At 38.3% G+C, this 19,268-nt stretch overlaps 2 protein-coding genes across 2 annotated transcripts in view; both read left to right on the top strand.

Moving 5' to 3' along the window:
* LOC140233526 (amine oxidase [flavin-containing] B-like) overlaps window positions 1–12,658 on the top strand; it is a 30,678-nt gene extending 18,020 nt beyond the window's left edge. The window contains exons 5-17 of the mRNA XM_072313644.1: window positions 332–527; window positions 1,310–1,347; window positions 1,925–1,988; window positions 2,683–2,771; window positions 3,923–4,006; window positions 4,789–4,864; window positions 6,630–6,717; window positions 7,069–7,122; window positions 7,641–7,698; window positions 8,268–8,365; window positions 8,632–8,743; window positions 9,156–9,218; window positions 10,050–12,658. Coding sequence (XP_072169745.1) covers window positions 332–527; window positions 1,310–1,347; window positions 1,925–1,988; window positions 2,683–2,771; window positions 3,923–4,006; window positions 4,789–4,864; window positions 6,630–6,717; window positions 7,069–7,122; window positions 7,641–7,698; window positions 8,268–8,365; window positions 8,632–8,743; window positions 9,156–9,218; window positions 10,050–10,208 — 1,179 coding nt within the window. The 3' untranslated portion in view covers window positions 10,209–12,658. The remainder of the gene's footprint in view (window positions 1–331; window positions 528–1,309; window positions 1,348–1,924; window positions 1,989–2,682; window positions 2,772–3,922; window positions 4,007–4,788; window positions 4,865–6,629; window positions 6,718–7,068; window positions 7,123–7,640; window positions 7,699–8,267; window positions 8,366–8,631; window positions 8,744–9,155; window positions 9,219–10,049) is intronic.
* A 4,774-nt stretch (window positions 12,659–17,432) lies between these two features.
* Window positions 17,433–19,268, top strand: part of LOC140233190 (protein APCDD1-like) — a 72,422-nt gene continuing 70,586 nt past the window's right edge. The window contains exon 1 of the mRNA XM_072313303.1: window positions 17,433–17,607. Within this exon, the coding sequence (XP_072169404.1) occupies window positions 17,520–17,607 (88 nt within the window). The 5' untranslated portion in view covers window positions 17,433–17,519. The remainder of the gene's footprint in view (window positions 17,608–19,268) is intronic.

Genomic DNA, 19,268 nt, shown 5'->3' with positions numbered 1-19,268 from the left:
AACACTCTGTTAAAACCAAATCACTGTGTGAAATCATCTCCACACTGTTAAATTCGAGCGTTTTCACATTGTCGACTATGTGACCACATTGTGAACACACTGGGACACTGTGTTCTTTCCAGAAGGGTAATAACACAATGTCAATACAATGTAGTAACGAAGAAACTTCTTTATCTTCTTTCCCCATTCATTATGTCATACTCTCAGACCGCTTCTGTGATCATATAAATTAGAAAAAAAAAAGAAGAACTACAGTGATGACTTCATCATGCACTTTAGCATTATTGTTCTCCATTCGTTCTTCATCCATCATTTCCTTATGTGTACATAGATACCCCTCGGCGCTCCTTGGAACTGTCCTAAAGCCATTGAGTGGGATCACATGTCGGTGTCGGAATGGTTGGACAAAGTTTGCTGGTTCTCATACACCAAGACGGTGGCCACGGTCTTTGCCAGGCTGATCTTTGCCACTGAGATCGAGAACATGTCCCTCCTCTATTTCCTCTGGTACATCAGGGGTGGTGGAGGTAAGCTCGTGTCGTGGTTACTATTCGTCTCATATTTAGATTGCTCCAAAAACTTCCTTAGAGCGCTGATGACACTTTCATGGTACACGAAATGGACGCAGTTATTTCTTCAACTATTCGCAGTTCTTTACCATTGAGCAATCAATCCAAGATATTTCTATAGAAAAAAAAAGTGACATAAATTACTTTGTGTCCTCTTAACTTCACGTTGTGTGATTTGTCAAAGTTACTGTATTTGGAGTGATAGCCTTTGTGGAGTGGTAAGGGTGGTACTAGTAGTTAATGTACTGATATTACCATTATGTACATGTATAATAATGATTATAAAAGTTGCAGTAATAGTTCTGAAAATATCTGCCATAGTTTTGTGGCGATTTTAGTGGCATAATACGAGTATCAGAAGAAGGGTAGTTGCGATTTCATCAGTAAAAACACACCAGTAGTTTTCTAAGTAGTGGTGGTAATAATGAAGCGCACACCATAGAAGTATAGTAGCCTAGTGTCAATTTGAGAAGATGGCGTTAGAGAATAATGTTATGGGCAAATCACAAGTCTGTATGTAGGACTACGTCCAGTTGGATTGACCTGATAGTTCTTCTAGAGAGGTGACCTGGTTCCCGATGATAGGTTTTGTTTTTTGTTTTTTGTTTTTTTTTTTGTTTTTTGTTTTTTTTTTTTTAGCACGTTGGTGTGTTTTGGGTTGTTTGCTGTGAGACTTGGTGATTTGGCACTGTTTACAGTCCGATGACACGTATATAATGTGCGCCCTTGCTCTCTTTCAGGAATCAGCCGAATGCTGGCGACAGACAACGGAGGTCAGGTAAGTTTGTTTACGGTGTAAGGCTGTTTCAGTTAGAGGTAAGTCTTCTGTAAGACCAAAAAAAAAAAAAAAAAAAAAAAGAAGAAGAAGAAAGAAATGCGTTCACTGATGTTTCCTCCAGGGTTTTTTGTTGTTGTTGATGTTGTTGTTGTTGTTGTTGTTGTTGTTGTTGTTGTGTTTTTTTTTTTGTTTTTTTTTTAAAGAAAAGAAGAGAGAAAAACGTTCCGGCAAAAGCTAATAGCACGCAATCTTCCCTTTGAGAGTAGGCGCTAGTGGTCTTAAACGGTCTTATTACTGATCTTTAGACAATATTTTGTTACACGTATAGGAAGGGTAAAAATATTAGCTATTAATGCAACTGGATGTTTTCACTCGTTTCCTAAAAAACTGTTTTGTTGGAACCTTATCTCACTCTACAGTGTAGGAATTAGTCTTTGTCATTCATGTGGAATTTCTGCAGGCGACGGTACAGAAATTTGAATTGTCATCGTTGCGTATTCATCTGCTCTCTTTTGTTTGCTTCTTTGCTTGCTTGCATTGGAAAACAAAGTGTATTTCCTTTCTCATCCCCTCACAGGAGCGAAAGATGATTGGTGGCTCCCAGCTACTTAGCGAAGGAATGGCCCAACGGATAGGACAAGGTAAGACAGTCGTTTACTACCATGTGGTTATGTCATCACATATCATGAAATGGCTTGTCTAGCAGCATGGCGCTTCATCCACGCGATGTAGCTCCATAGCTCCAGGTATCTTCTATTCACCGTAGTATAGTTAAAACACTGCTGCATGGTACAATTAGAAGTTGTTACAAGAACTATAAGCACTGGTAGAACTGGTAGATCTTTTCAATGTTGTTGCAATAATTACACTTCTCCATGCGATGGAGTAAACTATAGAACATCAATAAAAACTACTTTGATGTCCCTCGTCATGTTAGCAATGGAGCCCTGATTCCATACATACGTATAAAAAAAGAACTTACTTTCAATCCTATTTTTCCTGTATAGACTGCATTCATTCATTCGCCCTTACTTCTTCAAAGTGTAAATGTCTAGTTTTTATAAGCCCGAGTCTCAATTTTGCATACATAATTATGTATTTCTATTCCATCTTTGTTAGCTGTATATCTTTCTTTTCTTACATTTTTTCTCGTCACTACTTTGATAACCATGTGTGCATTGAACATGATGAAAACAATTATGACTGTGATGGAGTTATCATATAATTACAGTACAGTAAGTATCATGCTCATTATCATCACATTATTACCAATATCATAAGTCATATTATTACCTTCATTAGTGTGACTATCATAATTATCTTATCATTATGTAGATAACGTCTTGCTTGAGCATCCTGTGAAGCGCGTGTCGCAGGCGGGTAGCACGATTACCGTGACAACGATGAACGGAGATACGTTCGAGGTACGCCAGATTCGTTGTCCTTTGTTATATATTATTACTTTGTCCAATTGCACATTCAACAAAAACAAAAGTCAATCAGTGAATGAAATGATATTCATGAGTATTTAAATGCAAAAAAAAAAAGAGAAGTTTCATCCTTACAAGGTAGTCAGCTATTGTTTCATACGTAGCTACTTTGCCCCTGAAATTAAAGTTTTTCGTCCAGACCATTCAAGTGTATGTTGCATTCCTTAATAGTTGCTTGGTCAAGCAAGATCCCAGCAAGCTTTTTGGGTTGCCATTTGAAAGTTGTGCGATGAGGAGTATGCATGATATTTGGATGCATCCTGAAAAAATTGTTCCTTGCAATGAATTACTCATGACCGCAAACACCGTGTACAGGCAGCCATCTACTGTCAAGAATCACGAACACTGTTCTATGAATAATAGTGTTATTATAGTATCAATTGAAAGTCATTATTAACACTAATATTAGGTTATGGAGCATTTTCTATGTCATTGTGGTTTCACTGGAGACATTTGCTTTAAAAGCTAAAGATAAAGAAATAATTTGACGCTCTCAGATTGATCATACTCAGGGCGTGCAGTTATATTTGAGTCTAACTGCAAGTTTCATCGCCATGAAATCAAATCTTTAAATCAGATTTGCCCTCTAGAGGACGGTATGACAAATGCATGGTTTTAAAGTCAAGATGTTAATTTGCCGTAACTGCAAAACACTTGTATTGTATCGTTGCATCTCGTTTTATGATAAAGGCTTGCATCGAAGTCATTTCTTCAAGAATCCACCTTCATAATGCATTTGGACTTCATGTTATGTTACGTAAAGGAAAGGTACCAACGACAACTTGCATGAGGCTCGTCCGACCTCGCAAAAACTACTATCGCAAGAGAGTTGCGTTATTATAGCTTTCTAATTGAAAGCTTCGTTTGTTGTTTACATGTAATAAGGGGGGGGGGGGCTCTTACTTGTGTTGTTTTTCGGTCCGTTGTAGAATTCATTTATTTCGAGTTTTGTCTATCTTTTTGTTTGTCATGTTTGTCATTAAAGCATAATCAACTACCACTGTGATGGAGGCCCTGATTTATCATTCCCCCCCCCCCCCATTCATCCCACGCGGTGTTTTTTTTTCCCCTTTTCACCAACACAGGCATCTCACGTTATCAGCGCCGTGCCGATGGCTCTACTCGGGAAGATATCCTTCGATCCACCCCTCTCCCCTCTCAAGAACCAGGTTTGTATTAGTTCGGCGACTATAAGAAAGTGATATGATGCCAGAAATGTCATTTAGTAACGGTGAAAAGTAAATCATGTAAATATCAATACATGGGGAGAAACAGGCGTTAATCAGATTCTGCTGTATAATGGCGTCAAAATGACCTTTTTTAGAATCAAAAGAACGTTCTCAAGCCGAGCTGCCAAAATGAAGTAATTAATTCTCACACTTTTCTTCAATATTCTGTTTTACATGATTCTAGAAAATGCGTTGAATATCGTTTTACTCTAAATGCTTTCAAAAGGTAGTAAAAGTGAAAAAAAAAAAAGGCGTAGCAATGTTGAGTTGCAAATATTTGTGCCTGTCAGTAAATATCGTAGGCCAATCACACAGTCATGACTATTCTACCTTGGCAAAATATATTGATACATTTCTAATTGCAGTAGTTCAAAGAGTCAGAATACGCGTCTTGTGAATTTCAGGTTGTTAGGAATAATAGTTCATTCTGTCATAACCTAAACGTAACCTCAAAAGTCAAGTTCAAAATCCATGGGAACTTCAGAATCTCGCAGGGAACTCATTAACGTCGTGACTATGCTCATCTATCGATGGATCCTACATATCATTGTATGTAAGGCATGCAAATGATTATGGCCTCTTGTTGCTGTTATTGTTGTTGTGATGTACAAAATCAGTTCATAAGTCTAGCAGTTTCACTCTTACAAATACATTTGCACAGAGGGAAGACAAGTGATAAAAACCTTTCACAATATGTATATTTTATTCTTTGTTTGTTTCAGCTGTGTCAGAGAATCCCGATGGGATCTTGTATAAAGTCAATGATCTACTACGACAGACCGTTCTGGCGAGACATGAGTAAGTCACAAAGCTGTGAGAATTGCTTTAGGTTCCACTCACACATGCACGAAGACTGGTCGCCGATATTCAGCGACCAAAAAGCACAGGCCGCCATCGCCAACCAATCGGTGACCAAAATTCCTCAACCTTTTGAAAGGCAACTAGTTGCCTATCAGTTACTGATCGGTTGCCGAGAACCTTGTGGACGCTTTGCAATGAACAGTAAACTCAATAAGTCTGCGACTGCTGCCAGAAATGGAGGCAAATTGTCGGCAACTGTTCGGCGAAACACACTTACAACGAAATGTCTTTACGAAAGTAAGAGAAATCAAGTCCCACAATTATTATCATCTATGGTGCAAAATTACCCTAAAAAACGTAATGTTTAGCGCCATTGTTAAAGAAAAACGCAAGAAATGTGCTCCGTTACAGTTAAAGGCAGATGCACTTACATGTATTGATTATGCCCCCTTCCATTTACGATTGGAAGGTCATCTAATACTAAAAATGGGGAAAAAGTTGGCGTTCTGATGAGTCCGATTGGAAAATCTCTAGCCGACCAGGACTGCACGGTTATTGGTCCCGAACGCTTACAACTAGCTGTATTCGCTGACTTAGAAAATAGAAATTAAAAGAAAGTCTGAAAACCAACTGCCGACCGGTCTTCATGTATGTGTGATCTATATGCAACACATTTTGAATTATTGTGTACGTGTTTGATGGTGTTTTGTGTGTGTATTTCCAATTTCTCTCGTTTCACGTTTGATCATAATATTTTGATTGACGAGTTTCTGAAATACGTACGCTCATATTTCTCTCAACCGTTTGGTAAAGATGGCAGTTATAATCACATAGGCCCAAATTCACGAAGGTAGTACAAATGAAACCATGGTTTAAACCATGGACAAAAACCATGGAACGCCAAGTGTCACACGGAATATTTCGTTACGAAATTAGTCATTTCGTCGACAAAATGACCGTTTCGTTAACGAAATCATAATTTCGTGGACGAAATGATCATTTAGTTACAAAATGTTGTCATTCCATTACAAAATAATCATTTCATCGACGAAAAGACTGATTTCGTAACGAAATATTCCATGCAACACTTGGCGCTCCATGGTTTTTGTCCATGGTTTCATTTGTACCACCTTCGTGAATTCGGGCCTTTCAGTAATATTCAACAGGTGGTGTAATGTACAAGGTGAGTAATATCCAGGTGCAAAATGTAAATTTCCACAATACAAAGGTCAACAATGAGCAATGTGAATTCTTGACGAGATAAACAATGTAGAGTGGTACAAAGGTTTTAGCCTCTTCGTAGTTCGACGTAGAAGATGACTGCTCGTTCATTTCAAGCACATGCTGCATTTAAACTTCTGCCCGTGTAGTGAAATCTGTGGCTAGGTTCCCCTACACGAAGTTTCAAGGAGTTTAGGGATATGTTGTTGTCATGGCAGCAATGTTACTGACAGTCGATTGCTTGTTTTCAGCCTGCTTCCGTGGAAATAGCTATATAATGTAATGTAATTCAGTGTAATCATTACATCCTGCAGTTAAAGAGATAATCATGTGCAGCAGCCATACTCATTATTTTGCTTATTTCCCTTTACAAACACAACGGGTGCAATAGTGCAACACAACAATGTAAAAGATGCGTATTTGTCCAAATACTAACAGACCAGCTAGAACAATTTTCTGTTTATACGCTGATAGTAATTTTCATGAAAGCCTTAAAATTACGTATTGTATTCTTTTATCTAATCATTTTTCATTCAACTAGAGTGCTCTGGGTTTGTCCTGACGGATGACATCGTTTCGGCGTCCATTGATGACACGAAGCCAGACGGATCTCTACCATGCCTCGTCGGGTGAGTTGGGGGACATTATTCTGTGAAGCTTAAGGGCTTTTGGGGGAGGATGGGGGTTGTTGACATTGACTTCATTCTCTGAAGCAAACCAATTATAAAAGCGGAAATCTAATCAGGTTCGAAAATACGGTAATACAAACAGTTGACAAACATAGCATTTACAAGTCCCTTACATATTAGCGAAGGAAAGGAATTAGCCAAAGTTGCATATATTCATGCTAAAAGTAGATATTTTATATAATTGCCCCAGACGTTTCCTCGACCTTCGACAACTTCTTCTTATTATGATACGAAAACAATATTTGTTGAATATGAATTATATCCCGACTTGCACACTTTGTTTCATCGCAGATTCATCAATGGGGTCTTCGCAAGGAAATTTGCTACTTTGAGTGAAGAAGAAAGGTAACCCAAAAATGATGAAACGTTTTCTGTTTTTTCCTCTCTTTTTTTTTTTCTTTGGCTTTCTTTTCGGTATTGCTATTATCATTTTGTACGTACATTCATGCTAATATCTGCAGGTACCAGTTCATTATTTAGTTCAGTTCGATCCATTATAGTTGTTTCTGTGCACGTTTATTGTGGCGTCTCTCTTTCTGTATACATGAAATTACTATTCATCATCTTCACTGTGATATTTCTCGTTCTATTTGACACGATCCTATAGTCCGTCCATATTCAGAATTTTTTTCTTAAATGGGTGTTCTAGCGTGAGAACGCTCATGTTTAATTCTAGATAAGTTATTTCTTGTTGGTTTTTTTTTTTGTTTAATGGAATGCGGAGCTATTAACGCGTGAAAATAAATATATGTATGTAGATGTTTGTACGTATATATAAATACCTACAGTACACGTACATACACATATACCTACCAAAACCATACATACATACTTACATTACATACATCCTTCTTTTCACCCAGGAAGATGAAGGTTGCCAGATGCTACGCCAAGGCCTTTGGGACAAACGAAGCACTAAAGGTAAAGCCCCTTTCGTGCTCCTTTCGTGTGTATGCGTGTGTGTGTGTGAGTGTGTGTGTGTGTGTATGTATGTGTGTGAGGGCGTGTGCGTGTGTTTGTACATGTTTCTAGTTCTGCCGTCAAGTGCCTATGTCCGAAATAAACAGGGTGCTTTTTATTCGCGATGACCCAGGTGTATATGGTTACCTGCATCAACGCTAGGGCAATGTTAACGGCCAAGTTCCTCTGGTAGTAGCAGTAGCAGTAGCAGCTACCGTAGAAAAAGAAGACCTTAATGATCATATCATCATAATCCATTATTAATACTTTCTACTATTGCTAATGTAAATCATCGTCAAAATACTAGTAATTATTGGTACCGTTGTTACGTTTCATTATTATAAAACTGGCCTTAGAATCTCTGAAACCTGATTCGTCAATTGATATGCATAGATTTTACTTCTTTTCTGATCCAAAGTTAAACTCGCACATTCAATTCTCACCGATCCACTCTGTCCTGCATTTGTAGTATTTTAACGTATTATAATCAGTGGAGTTACTGAGCAGTTACTTCGTCTTTCATCTTCCAGCCGACCAATTACGTGGAGAAGAACTGGATGGAGGAGGAGTATAGCGGTGGTTGCTACATGGGTGCCACGCCCCCTGGTGTTCTCACCTCCTACGGCAAGTAAGTGTTCCCTTCAATGTCTCCAATTAGTGGAGTTGAGCTCCAATATTAAAGCAACTAGTTAAAAACCAATGCAGCTTTTCACTATGTGTTGATTTTCTGGGTTTTTTTTTTTTTTCTTTACACATGGTGTTGTTCTACGCAGTCTATGTGAAGCTGTTAGAGTTGTTATGTTATGAGCCTTTGGATAGGCATGTTAGGCTTGCAACCTGTCATGATCATGTCCACTTAAAGCTCGTGATCTCACGCGGTATGTTTCTACATAGGGTGCTGAGGGAGCCAGCCGGGCGGGTCTTCTTCGCAGGAACCGAGACAGCCACCTGGTGGTCTGGCTACATGGAGGGAGCAATCCAGGCAGGCGAGAGGGCAGCGCGAGAGGTACGAGCAGTAAAAAAAAAAAAAAAAAAAAAAAAAGACAAACAAAACAAATAATAATAATGATAATGATAATAATAATAACAATAATAATGATAATGAAATTTAAAAAAGCAAAAGAAAAACTTTGAAAATGGGTAGATAAATGATAGACAAGAGAAATATCAAAATACTATAAGCGGAGGTGGTTTGAATTTTGGTATTTTATTTCTCGTGAGAGAGAGGGGGAGCGGTGGACGAAGATAAATTGCGCCGAATATAATTTATTTTACATATTATGATTATACATTAGAACATTCTGCGATAATGTTAACATTTTGTGTCCAGGTGCTTTCACAGGCCATGTATATTTTGAACGATGTTTGAGCTGTAATGCAAGTTTACTTTTTTTTTTTAATTTGATGGTTAACTACAGATTCTTTACGCCCAAGGTCGAATCAGGAAAGATCAGATCTGGCAGGGCGAGCCAGACAACCCAGTAAGTATAAAAAAATGAAAATCAGGACACAAGTCATCGACAACCGTCACATCAATATTATTCAATGATTCAATCAATCGCTAAATCATCCATTTTTCTGTTTGATTGGTAATGAAAATGACAAACCACAAATATACTATAAAAAAAAGGACTGAAGAGAATTCAAGAACAATTAAACTAGCAGTGAAAATACGACAATCATAGACAACAACAACAAAATTGAAGAGAATTTAAAACAATTTGACATGCGGATTTTTTTTTTTTCAAATTCATGAAATTCTTCCGTCGAGGTGTTTTTCATTGCAAGTGATCGACAAATTTCCCTACATCGACGTAAATAAGCACTGAATTGATCAGTGTTTTAGTAGTAGCCATGATAATAAAACACTGATCAATTCAGTGCTTATTTACGTCGATGTAGGGCAATTTGTCAATCAGTTGCAAAGGATTTTTTTTTTTTTTATTCTTGGTTTGTTTGGTTTTTTCAATTAAGCAAAATAAGCTTAGGACACAATAAATGACTGACACTGATAATGCACCCATCCTATTCAATGACAACATAAATGAGTGCTATGATATTACTAATGTAAATATTAATCATACTGATGATGATAATGACAGCAGAAAATGCGCAATGAACAGCTATAGTAATGTTTTAGTAATATCAAGAATGATGATAAGATCCTTCAAATAAAGGAAAAAGGGAAAGAGGACTTTTATGAGAATAATATCACATGAAAGAAATAGACACAGAAAAAAAGTGGGAGAATTGTTCATGTTTCTTTACAAAGGTTAACCTTGTCTCTCATGGCATTTTACCTCTGCTCTCAGGCCTGGCCTTACACAGATTTCAAGTCGGGTTTCTTCGAGCGCATATCGCCCTCTGTCGGTGGCTTCCTTGGTTTCATGGGTTTCGGGGCGGCCGTTGGGGCGGCTGGAGGACTGCTGTATCTTCACAAGGACCAGCTACCCAAGCTGCTTCGCAAATAGCTTGCCCGGCTAAACCCTTGATGAAGATCCCTTGTTATCTTCCTTGTATGTTTCATGGTCCTTAACACGTCATTCCTCTTGAATCATTATTTCAGTGTATGCAGATTTTTTACGACTTTTCGACTCGACTCAGAAAGATCGATGAGAGCTTTGGATTATACCTGTATAGGTTTTCTCACACTTCACGTTAGCGTCGGTCACTTTCAAGTAGCCATAGGTGTACTTCTCTGATTAAAGATGTTTAGAATAGTTAGAAATGGAATTTCACAAATGTGTCAGTAGGTACACAACGCTGAAATCATCATTCTAGTCTTCATGTGGAAATTGAAGTGAAATTTTTCCAAATTAATTTCATATTGATTTTTTTTTTTTCTGTTCAGGCGTAGGCTTATACTATAAGTTTTCAGTACTGAATGTCAAAATGTATGATACTTGCGAAACACAATATTTCACATCTTTAAGAAGATTATACCTCTAGCAAATATTCTCTGCTAAGAAGAATGAACTAGTATAAACTTTTGAAGAAAAAACACATACAGTACTAGACGTTGATTTGAGAGGAAAACTATAAAGGCAAATTATTGCGTGTCGGTCCTGCTTGAACAACGGACATGATGAAAAGGCGAGTTAAATCTGTTCGACTGGACTTACTTGTGAAGAGACGCAGAGACTTTGACAAAGCTGGAGAAGTGACTCAGACGAGTCGCGAAACGGTTCTTTCCTTGATTTTCACAAGTAAGTCCACTAAAACAGATTTAATTACGGAATTTTATCATACTACCTTGATAAATCAAACTCTGCATTGAAACGGACATGACAATTAATTTGTCTTTATCATGCATTAATCTATAGAATTTGTTAATTGAAATTAACTACAAAAGAAATTAGTAATTAGTATATTATTAATCTATAGAAATCGGGTTTTGAGTGTACCTATTTCTCTGTCTATGCCTGCGTGATGCTTTGGAGTTTTTTCTGTGTTATCCCTACGACCTGGCGGCACAGGTAATAGGATATTACAAAGCTAATTACATATATTATATTCATCAAAGTGTCCTCATCTTTTTCGCATGATTCCGCCCATTTTCACTGCTTTGCTAACTACGGTAATAGCCGAGAAGTTGAAACATTACATCTGAATGCGTGAAGTGAATAATTATTGCTCTCGTAACTTAGTAAATTTTCGTTTCATTTCTTCTTTGTTTTCTATCTGCTGTTTGTATATTTGTTTGTACTTCTTCTTTAGTTCTTGATTTTCCTTGTGTTGTTGTTCTCATCATTATTAAGACGATATTGAACGAGGCAGGGAAAACAGGCTTGACTGTAGACACTTGTGTACATTATTAATTTTGAAGCTCTTAAATGATTCTTTCTTCTTGTCTGTTTTGTTTATGCCTATACCTATATTTTACCCCAGTAATATGTGAGATATTGCATCCAGGAAGACACGAAAATCCAATTCAAGTTTTATCCCGTCGCTGTGATATCGTCGTTGACTTTTTTGAGGTTGTGTGCTGATGTTGAGACAATGTTGAAGTATGTTATCACAGTTTTACACACAAAATCAGGAAATTGGATGCACGCAATCAGTTATCAAACTACCTGACCACGAAACTTTTTTTATTTGCCTTGGCATATTCCTACTTTCACCAGCTGTATGCGTCATTCTGCTCTTGATAATGTGAACAATGTTTTATTTTCAATGCAAGTTTCATGTAAAGTGAAATTCTAACTTTATATGTAAAATGTGAAATTCAGTGTTCTCGTTCTGTGATATCCCGTGCTTTAAATGATGAAGCACAATGCAACGAAAGGTTATTGTTGTTTTTTTCTTGAATGTATGATAAGTAAGCTTTCTTTTTTTTTTTCTTGTAGACTAAACTTTTTATCAGATTACTTCTTCCACAAACACAGATAAGCGAATCACGAAAGTTGATTATGTACACAGACGTTACGTTTCGTGTGCTATCTTCCTTTGTAAAGATGGCAACATACGTTTCGAAACATCTCTTTTTCGTGTACCCGTGCTATTTACAAAATCATGGCATCTAATGTAAATTTCGCAAACTGATGCAACACTTATGCACCCAGTGTATTCGACTTACTTATCATATTAAAGTAAATTGGGGGGATCTCTTTCGTTCAACGTAGGCAGTGGTAGGTAAGTAATCATAGAATTTCTCTATCAAGTGCAGTGAATCGCACAAAACGTTGTTAGCTCACTTGACTGTGGAACTTAAAATCCTTTTCTATTTACTTCAAAAATGAAAACGGGATATAAGACTGTACTGGTGCATTAAATATTTTACTCTGTTCACTTCTTCAGTTTTATTGATTTGACAGTATCAATGTACCTAATTACGAGCGTGTGTAAAAATTAAATTCAATAAGATAGTACTATCCTTAAATTTCTGAATATTGAAAAAGAAAATACAATTTAATAATAATCATTTTTTGCCGATTCATCGTGTTATCATTTTGTGTAATGTGTATATAATATATGTGCGTGATTAAATGTTGTGTTTGTGTGTCCGTGTTTGTGCGTTTATTTCAGCCGTCACAAAACAAGAAGTGTGTACTAACGAAAATCTTGGTCATTTATCGAATATTGACGAGAACGAACATGGGACCAATTATCACATTTCATTTTGCTGGTACAACTATACTATTTTTCCGTCATGTTAATGTAGATAAAATTTTAAGGAAGACTTACATGAAATTAAGAGGTCTTGCTTTTATATAGCAGAAAAGGTACGCATCATCATTCTTCTTTCATTTATAAAATCATCGGTTGAAGTTTGTGATTAGAGATTACCGGCGGAAAAATTTTGCTATTTTAATGGTTAATACTCGTGTTTCCATTCCGTACAAATGTGAAAGTTGAGATTTCTCCCGAAATAAAACTCTAAATGTTGAGACAATGTTTGTCCAATTCAGACATCTTTGAATACATTGGTTTATGTATTTTTTCAGAACTCGGACCACTTTTGAATAGAGTCAAATACGAGATCAAAAGTCTCAAAAATCAATTTAAAATAATTATTGTTCATAAATAGAATCATTTTGAATTAAACGAAATTTACACTTCGAGACCTGCGTGATTTTTTGTTTTAATCATCATCATTACTTTTAGAATTGAGAAAGGATATTTGTATCACTAAGAGTAGCAGAGTTGGGCAACTTGTAAGAAAAAAGAAAAGAAAAAACAAAAAATGTTGCATTCATGAGGCTCTTGAAAACACGGGTATCGAGCCTCCACAGAACCAATGTTTCAGCTCTGGAAAGGGGAATTGGAACAGCGCCATCCCACGTTCGCGTTTGCAACGCCAACCGAAAGCTCTGCACTCTTTGCTCACTTGCTGGTTCCTGCTAGAAATTGGCAGACTTGATTTCATATAGGTCCTAAACAGAGACTCTCGCATAAGACGGCTTTGTGTTAAATCAGCAGTGTACAATTTGGAATCGGATCAATTCACTTTCGTTTCAATCCGTTAGAAGGGATACAGGGATACAGAAAACAAGTTTAACCCTCTGTTAGCCACATATGTGGGTGACAGTTGTACACATTTGACTCTTTGGCACAGTAAGGCTTAAAGCCCTACCAAAGGGGGGGGGGGGGGAAATCAAATACTTGGGGTGCAAATTATAACATCTCTGCAACTGGTCGCCGGGATGGATGTTCATCGCTAAGGCGAAGGTGTGGATAGGTTTTACTTGGTGCATGTACCTTACAGAGAATAAAGTATAATGGAGAACCACAATGATACCTGGTTGCACTCTCCATCTCCGTGACAACTATCATAACAAGTTACAATTTTGCAAATTATACCTGGGCAAACTCAAACACGCAAACACGAATAAACTAATCTTGTGAAAAGTGAAATGTGTGTGTAATCTGTCCATGTTTCGGTAAGAGATTCATACCTGAACTGCGAGCTATAATTTTTCTCCCGACCAATGGTGTTTTGACTCATATGCCCCTAGGTAGCGCTGTGAATAATCAATTCATCTTTTTCTTTCTTCTGAACAATAACAAAAATACCGCAGCGGATTTGTCAAGATTGTTGACATGAAATATTGCTCTGGCGGATAAAGGATGTGATCCAGTGTCAATGGCTTTCAAAGTCGTATTATTCCACCTTTAATCGTTCGTAAACATCTCTATCGCCATTAATCGTGTGTACCTTTGAAACTAAAAAGAATGAATAAGTAAATAGATGAAATATCATAAATGTCGTTTCGGTGATCAATCACTTTATCGTTACCATGACATTTTTCCCCTTTCTGATGTATTCTTTCGTCTTCCACTAGTGTGTATCTTATATATTTGGTTTATGAACAAATAAACAAAGCGATTCTTTCTATTTGGTGCACAAAGATTTAAAATGTGCCGCTGCTCGTTGGGGAACAATGGAATGGAACAGAGAGAGGGTGAATTATCAGTGAAAAAACGTTGTTGGGTTCCTTTGAAAAAAAAGTTCATCAGTTCAAATCCTCTCCTGGTTTTCCCACCAGTTTCCCTTTCATCAGCTTTTGATAGGTCGGAAGTATGGAAGATATGACTTGAGCTCAGGTCGGCTATCCCCCTCTGACTGCAGCAAAAACAATAAACATATGAATGCCCGAATACTCGAAAAGCGCGTTAGATCTTGGCAGTCAGTATATGCAAACATGTTCACCTTGTCTCTTTTCATTTCAATATTCTAGTAACGCACTGCCCCTCTGTCGAATTGTCTCCGCCTTTGTTTTACATTGTTTTTGTCTGTATACTACGCTGTTGCGTATGACGCGCGCAAAATAAGCTCCGCTTTTTGCAGACACCCGTACACGGTGACACCTTGTACTTTCACACGTGCTCCGGTGGCCGAACGCGTTGATAATTATTTACTCACGACACTTCAGGGGGTTATTGTACACATAACGGGTCGCCGCACTTGCTGCGTTCTTGCAGAGGGGAGTTGCTGCCTTCTGTTCATCTTTCTCGCTCTGTTGGAGGAGGTACGCGAACACATTATGTGCCAGCATCTCAGATTCTAGTATTTGTCAGTCCGGATTATCAAAAGGGATCAGCGTAAGCAATTATTGTCCATATTGTTCCAGGACTCGTGCAGAGATAAGACTTTCGCGTGCTGATAATTTTATATGTCTTTGTTTGTTTGCTTGTTTGTTTTTCTCATTTTTTTCACGGGTCGCATTGATCTTTAGTATTTAGTGTCATTCCTTATGACTTTTGTGCTCAAAACACTCAAGATGCTGGGAAAAGTTGACGCAAATGGTTAAACAGCACATCGAAATCGTGTCGGACACGAATGTTGAGGAATAGTTCGTGTTGTCATCTGCAAATGAATGTGCGGGGGAAAAGGAATGGACGGTAACTGTTGCCGAGTTCGTGAGAGTGTAAGTCAAGAAGCAAATTGTACCCGCGCGCATCCTTCAAACGCGGACCTTCTAATTTCACCAGCCACCCACGAGGAAGGGAATAGAAGCGCCCGAGTCAAGGAGTCTAGCTCGGAACATCAGCCAACCTCAGCCCGAAGGAAGCCAGTGAAGTGTTCAATCGCATCTTCTTGAATGCCGAGATTCCGTGTTTGAAGAGCCGGTGCATGATACTCTTTAGAGAGACGAGGAAAAAAACGGAGTGAGTGAGAGAAAAGGGAGGAGCGGAAAAAGAGACCCGGCAATGGTATCAGAAATACTTTGCCGAGACGCTGCAACAGTCGCTGAGAGGCGTTGTGCGAAGATGTTTCCCTAGTTATGAATCGATATCCCCGCATCGCTGGCTGATGATGTGACTCGCTTCGGGAAGTTTTGAATCTTGATCCAACTCGGGAAAGATATGAGATTTCTTCAGGAATTCTCTGTCTCTTTTTCTTCGCGTCAGGAGTGCGCTGCAAGATCAATTCGCTGTGCTGGAGATGAATTAAAATCCTTTTAAAAGTATGTGATTAACACCTGTGCCCATTGGAACCATACTTCCGGATAAAATGTTCATATCGATCCTTCTCCACACACTCATCTGGAAACATGATTCTTGATGACGTGCGAACCAAATTGCCAACGGATTTCGTTGACTGATTTCTACTCTAGGCAAGTCCATGGAATCGATCGAAGTAGTGTTCATCTATTTGAGGAATCTCTCCCTTTATCTCTTTTGATCTCTCTATCTCTCTCTCTCTCTCTCTCTTTCTCTCTCTAAGTTGTCATAGCAACAAGAATGAGCGCCAGTACTTCCGAGTCGAGGATTTCAGGAACAAAGTGCGAATTTTGGCAGCCAAGAAAACATGATAACTTTATTCCCGCATGCTTTGGCGATCCCATCGGAAACTCCCTTATAGGACAATTGCCGCCAATTGACTATCGATTTCGAAGCGACGCGTTCTGACTGAAGGGACTGTTCCGTCAAAGCACCTGCATTCCAGCTCTGTGATTTGTTGAACCAAGCTTTTCATTGTTGAACAACTCAGGATACGGTCGACTTCGTTCTCATACCGCAGCGTCGAGGTTCGACTGCTCGTGTACCGGGTACATTTCGCTCCGATAACAGCAAAAGGCGAGAAGAAAAAGTACGTTGGTGCACCTGCACGAAAAGGCTCATGCTGTGAGAAAGCATGGCAAAGCGTTGTTCATCGTTCGCTGGAAAATATCATAATACTTTGGATAACCAATAATACTTGATTTGACGAAGCAGGCGGGAGTTCTCTCTACTGGAAAATTTCAGCCTATTCGAATGCATTGTCCAGCAAAAACAATAAAACAAAGACAAAAACGAGGAAGGGAAGTTTCTAACCTAAGCTGATATCAGTTCGATTCTGCATACGCACAGTGCAATTCGTGCGATATTAAAACTCTCTTAGATAAGGATTGCGGAGTATGAGCTTATTGTGGTCACGTTCATAAAGCCATAATCCACATAGGAGTTGCACATGTGCTATTTTATCACAATAGCAGAGATGGGAACTTAGTCCTACAGTGCACGTTGACAAACTTCGACTTTAACCATAACTTCCCCAAAACGGGAGATAGAGAAAACTGTTTTTTTTTTTTAACCCATCAAAGTTGTTTCTATTTGAGAGGCGTTTTCTTCTCATCCACTTTGGTTTGATGACGGCCTCTTCAGCTTGATGACGCGTATTAAAGTGTGTTACCATGGACACTGAGACATTACTAGTAAGTGGAGAGCGCAACAATACAACGGAGAGAGCAAGGTACATGTATACATAAAAAGTGAAGGATACCGTATACGTCGGAGGAACTTTGGGAGCGGAATGCGAGATACCGCATCGCGATTCAATGTTTAACTATTCTGGATAGATGAAAACCCTTTGGTTTGTTTCTTTCTGGATTACCGTCTGGAATAGAAGGATGTTGCCCGAACTCAGTGCATTATCCATTCTTTTAGGTGAGTTATTTCGACATTTATTACTAGAACCTGATTTTTCTGTGCGGTATTCATACAAAGATATCAAGTCAATGCGTATTCATACATGTATATGAATAAGTTTATATGCTATGTTTATAGTCTAGATATAGCAGTTAGTGCGAATAATGTGTCCCCGTGAGGATCTATCATCTAGCAAATTGTGTTTGTTTGTTTGTTTGTTTGTTTGTTTGTTTGTTTTTTCTCCTCACTTCAGATCACTTTACTTCCGGATCTGTGGTGATGACTGCAATCGTTAAACGTCATGATAACATCCATGTCTCTTATCATTATATGACAAAAATACAAAAATATGATGAAAAAGAGGGTATGAGAGGGGATAGTGTGAAGGGATTAACTAAAAAAGGGGGAATGGATATTAACTTTTGAGTAAGAGTGGAAGGACAGGTAGCAAACAAGTGCCAAAGGAGCTAAACCGGTAAACGTCAACACCATTGTGTGTTTTGAGCACACAGGTGTTTGAGGCCCCGGGGCGGTGTGTTAGAACCACACCAGGCCATAAGCCCTATCAACTAACAGTCGCCTAGAAACAAGGGTGTTGCGTCGACGCCTTGTCAACAATAGGATACTCACGCGTTCTGTTACAAGATCGCAAAAGTGTGAATGTCATTTCTTCTTCTTTTCTTCTTCTTCTTCTTCTTCTTCTTCTTCTTCTTCTTCTTCTTCTTCTTCTACTACTACTACTACTTTGAACGAGAAACTGACGAGGAAGAAAAGGGGCTAATAGAAGCGCATTTGTAACAGTATAGTGGTATCCTGGAATAACCAAATTCAAGTTCAATGTTGCATCAAATGTTATACAGGCACTCCGTCATCTGAAGAATTAGACTCGATCATGATTCATACACAAACGTGGATGTTTACTTAAGTGCCATTGGACACTGTAGTACCTTAAAGGTCCAGTTTACCTTTGGGAGCAGTGATTTCAAAATTGTTCAAGATGTCACATTTGACACATATGAGTAGGTCAGTTGTATCACAAAACATCCTACCATATAACAGCTATATGAAGCGTCAAATATAAGGAGATATCACTATTTTTTTCTCATTAAGCTATAAACTGTAGAAGGTTTAATTTTTATCATAACTATTGTTCACATTTTATTTATTTATTTAACAATACTTAATATCGATTTTACTTATTCAAATTTTTACATTGGTTGTTTCTATCCCTAACTCACATTTTAGCACTATTTTAAAGCACTAATGCTGGGTTTTTGTTTCATCTGCAAATGGTAAGTTATGCCTGGCTTCTTTCTTGAATCATATAATTTGCCAGTATATAATTGCAACAAACTGACAACTATCTTTGTAAACAAAGGCGTCTTCTATGCACAGACACACAGACAGACAGAGAGGCCGCGGAAGGTTTTTTAGTGTGTATGTGTGTATGTGTGTGTGGGGGGTGGGGGTTGGGGAAAGGGGAGTTCAAGGGTAGTGCTAGTGGTTGGGTCAAGGGTCAATCTCCAGGCGTAACCTTTGGAAAATGATGGGTTTTGATGTGTTCATTTTTTTTTTCGTTTTTTTATGCCTCCGCAACGAAGTGTCGCCGGTGGCATTATGTCTTCGGGATGTCTGTCCGTTCGTTCGTCCGCAATTGCTTTTGTGGATGATGCAGGGGT

The sequence above is a fragment of the Diadema setosum genome, chromosome 9, assembly GCF_964275005.1.
Source record: "Diadema setosum chromosome 9, eeDiaSeto1, whole genome shotgun sequence".
NCBI lineage: Eukaryota > Metazoa > Echinodermata > Echinoidea > Diadematoida > Diadematidae > Diadema > Diadema setosum.
This window is presented reverse-complemented; position numbering and strand designations above follow the sequence as displayed.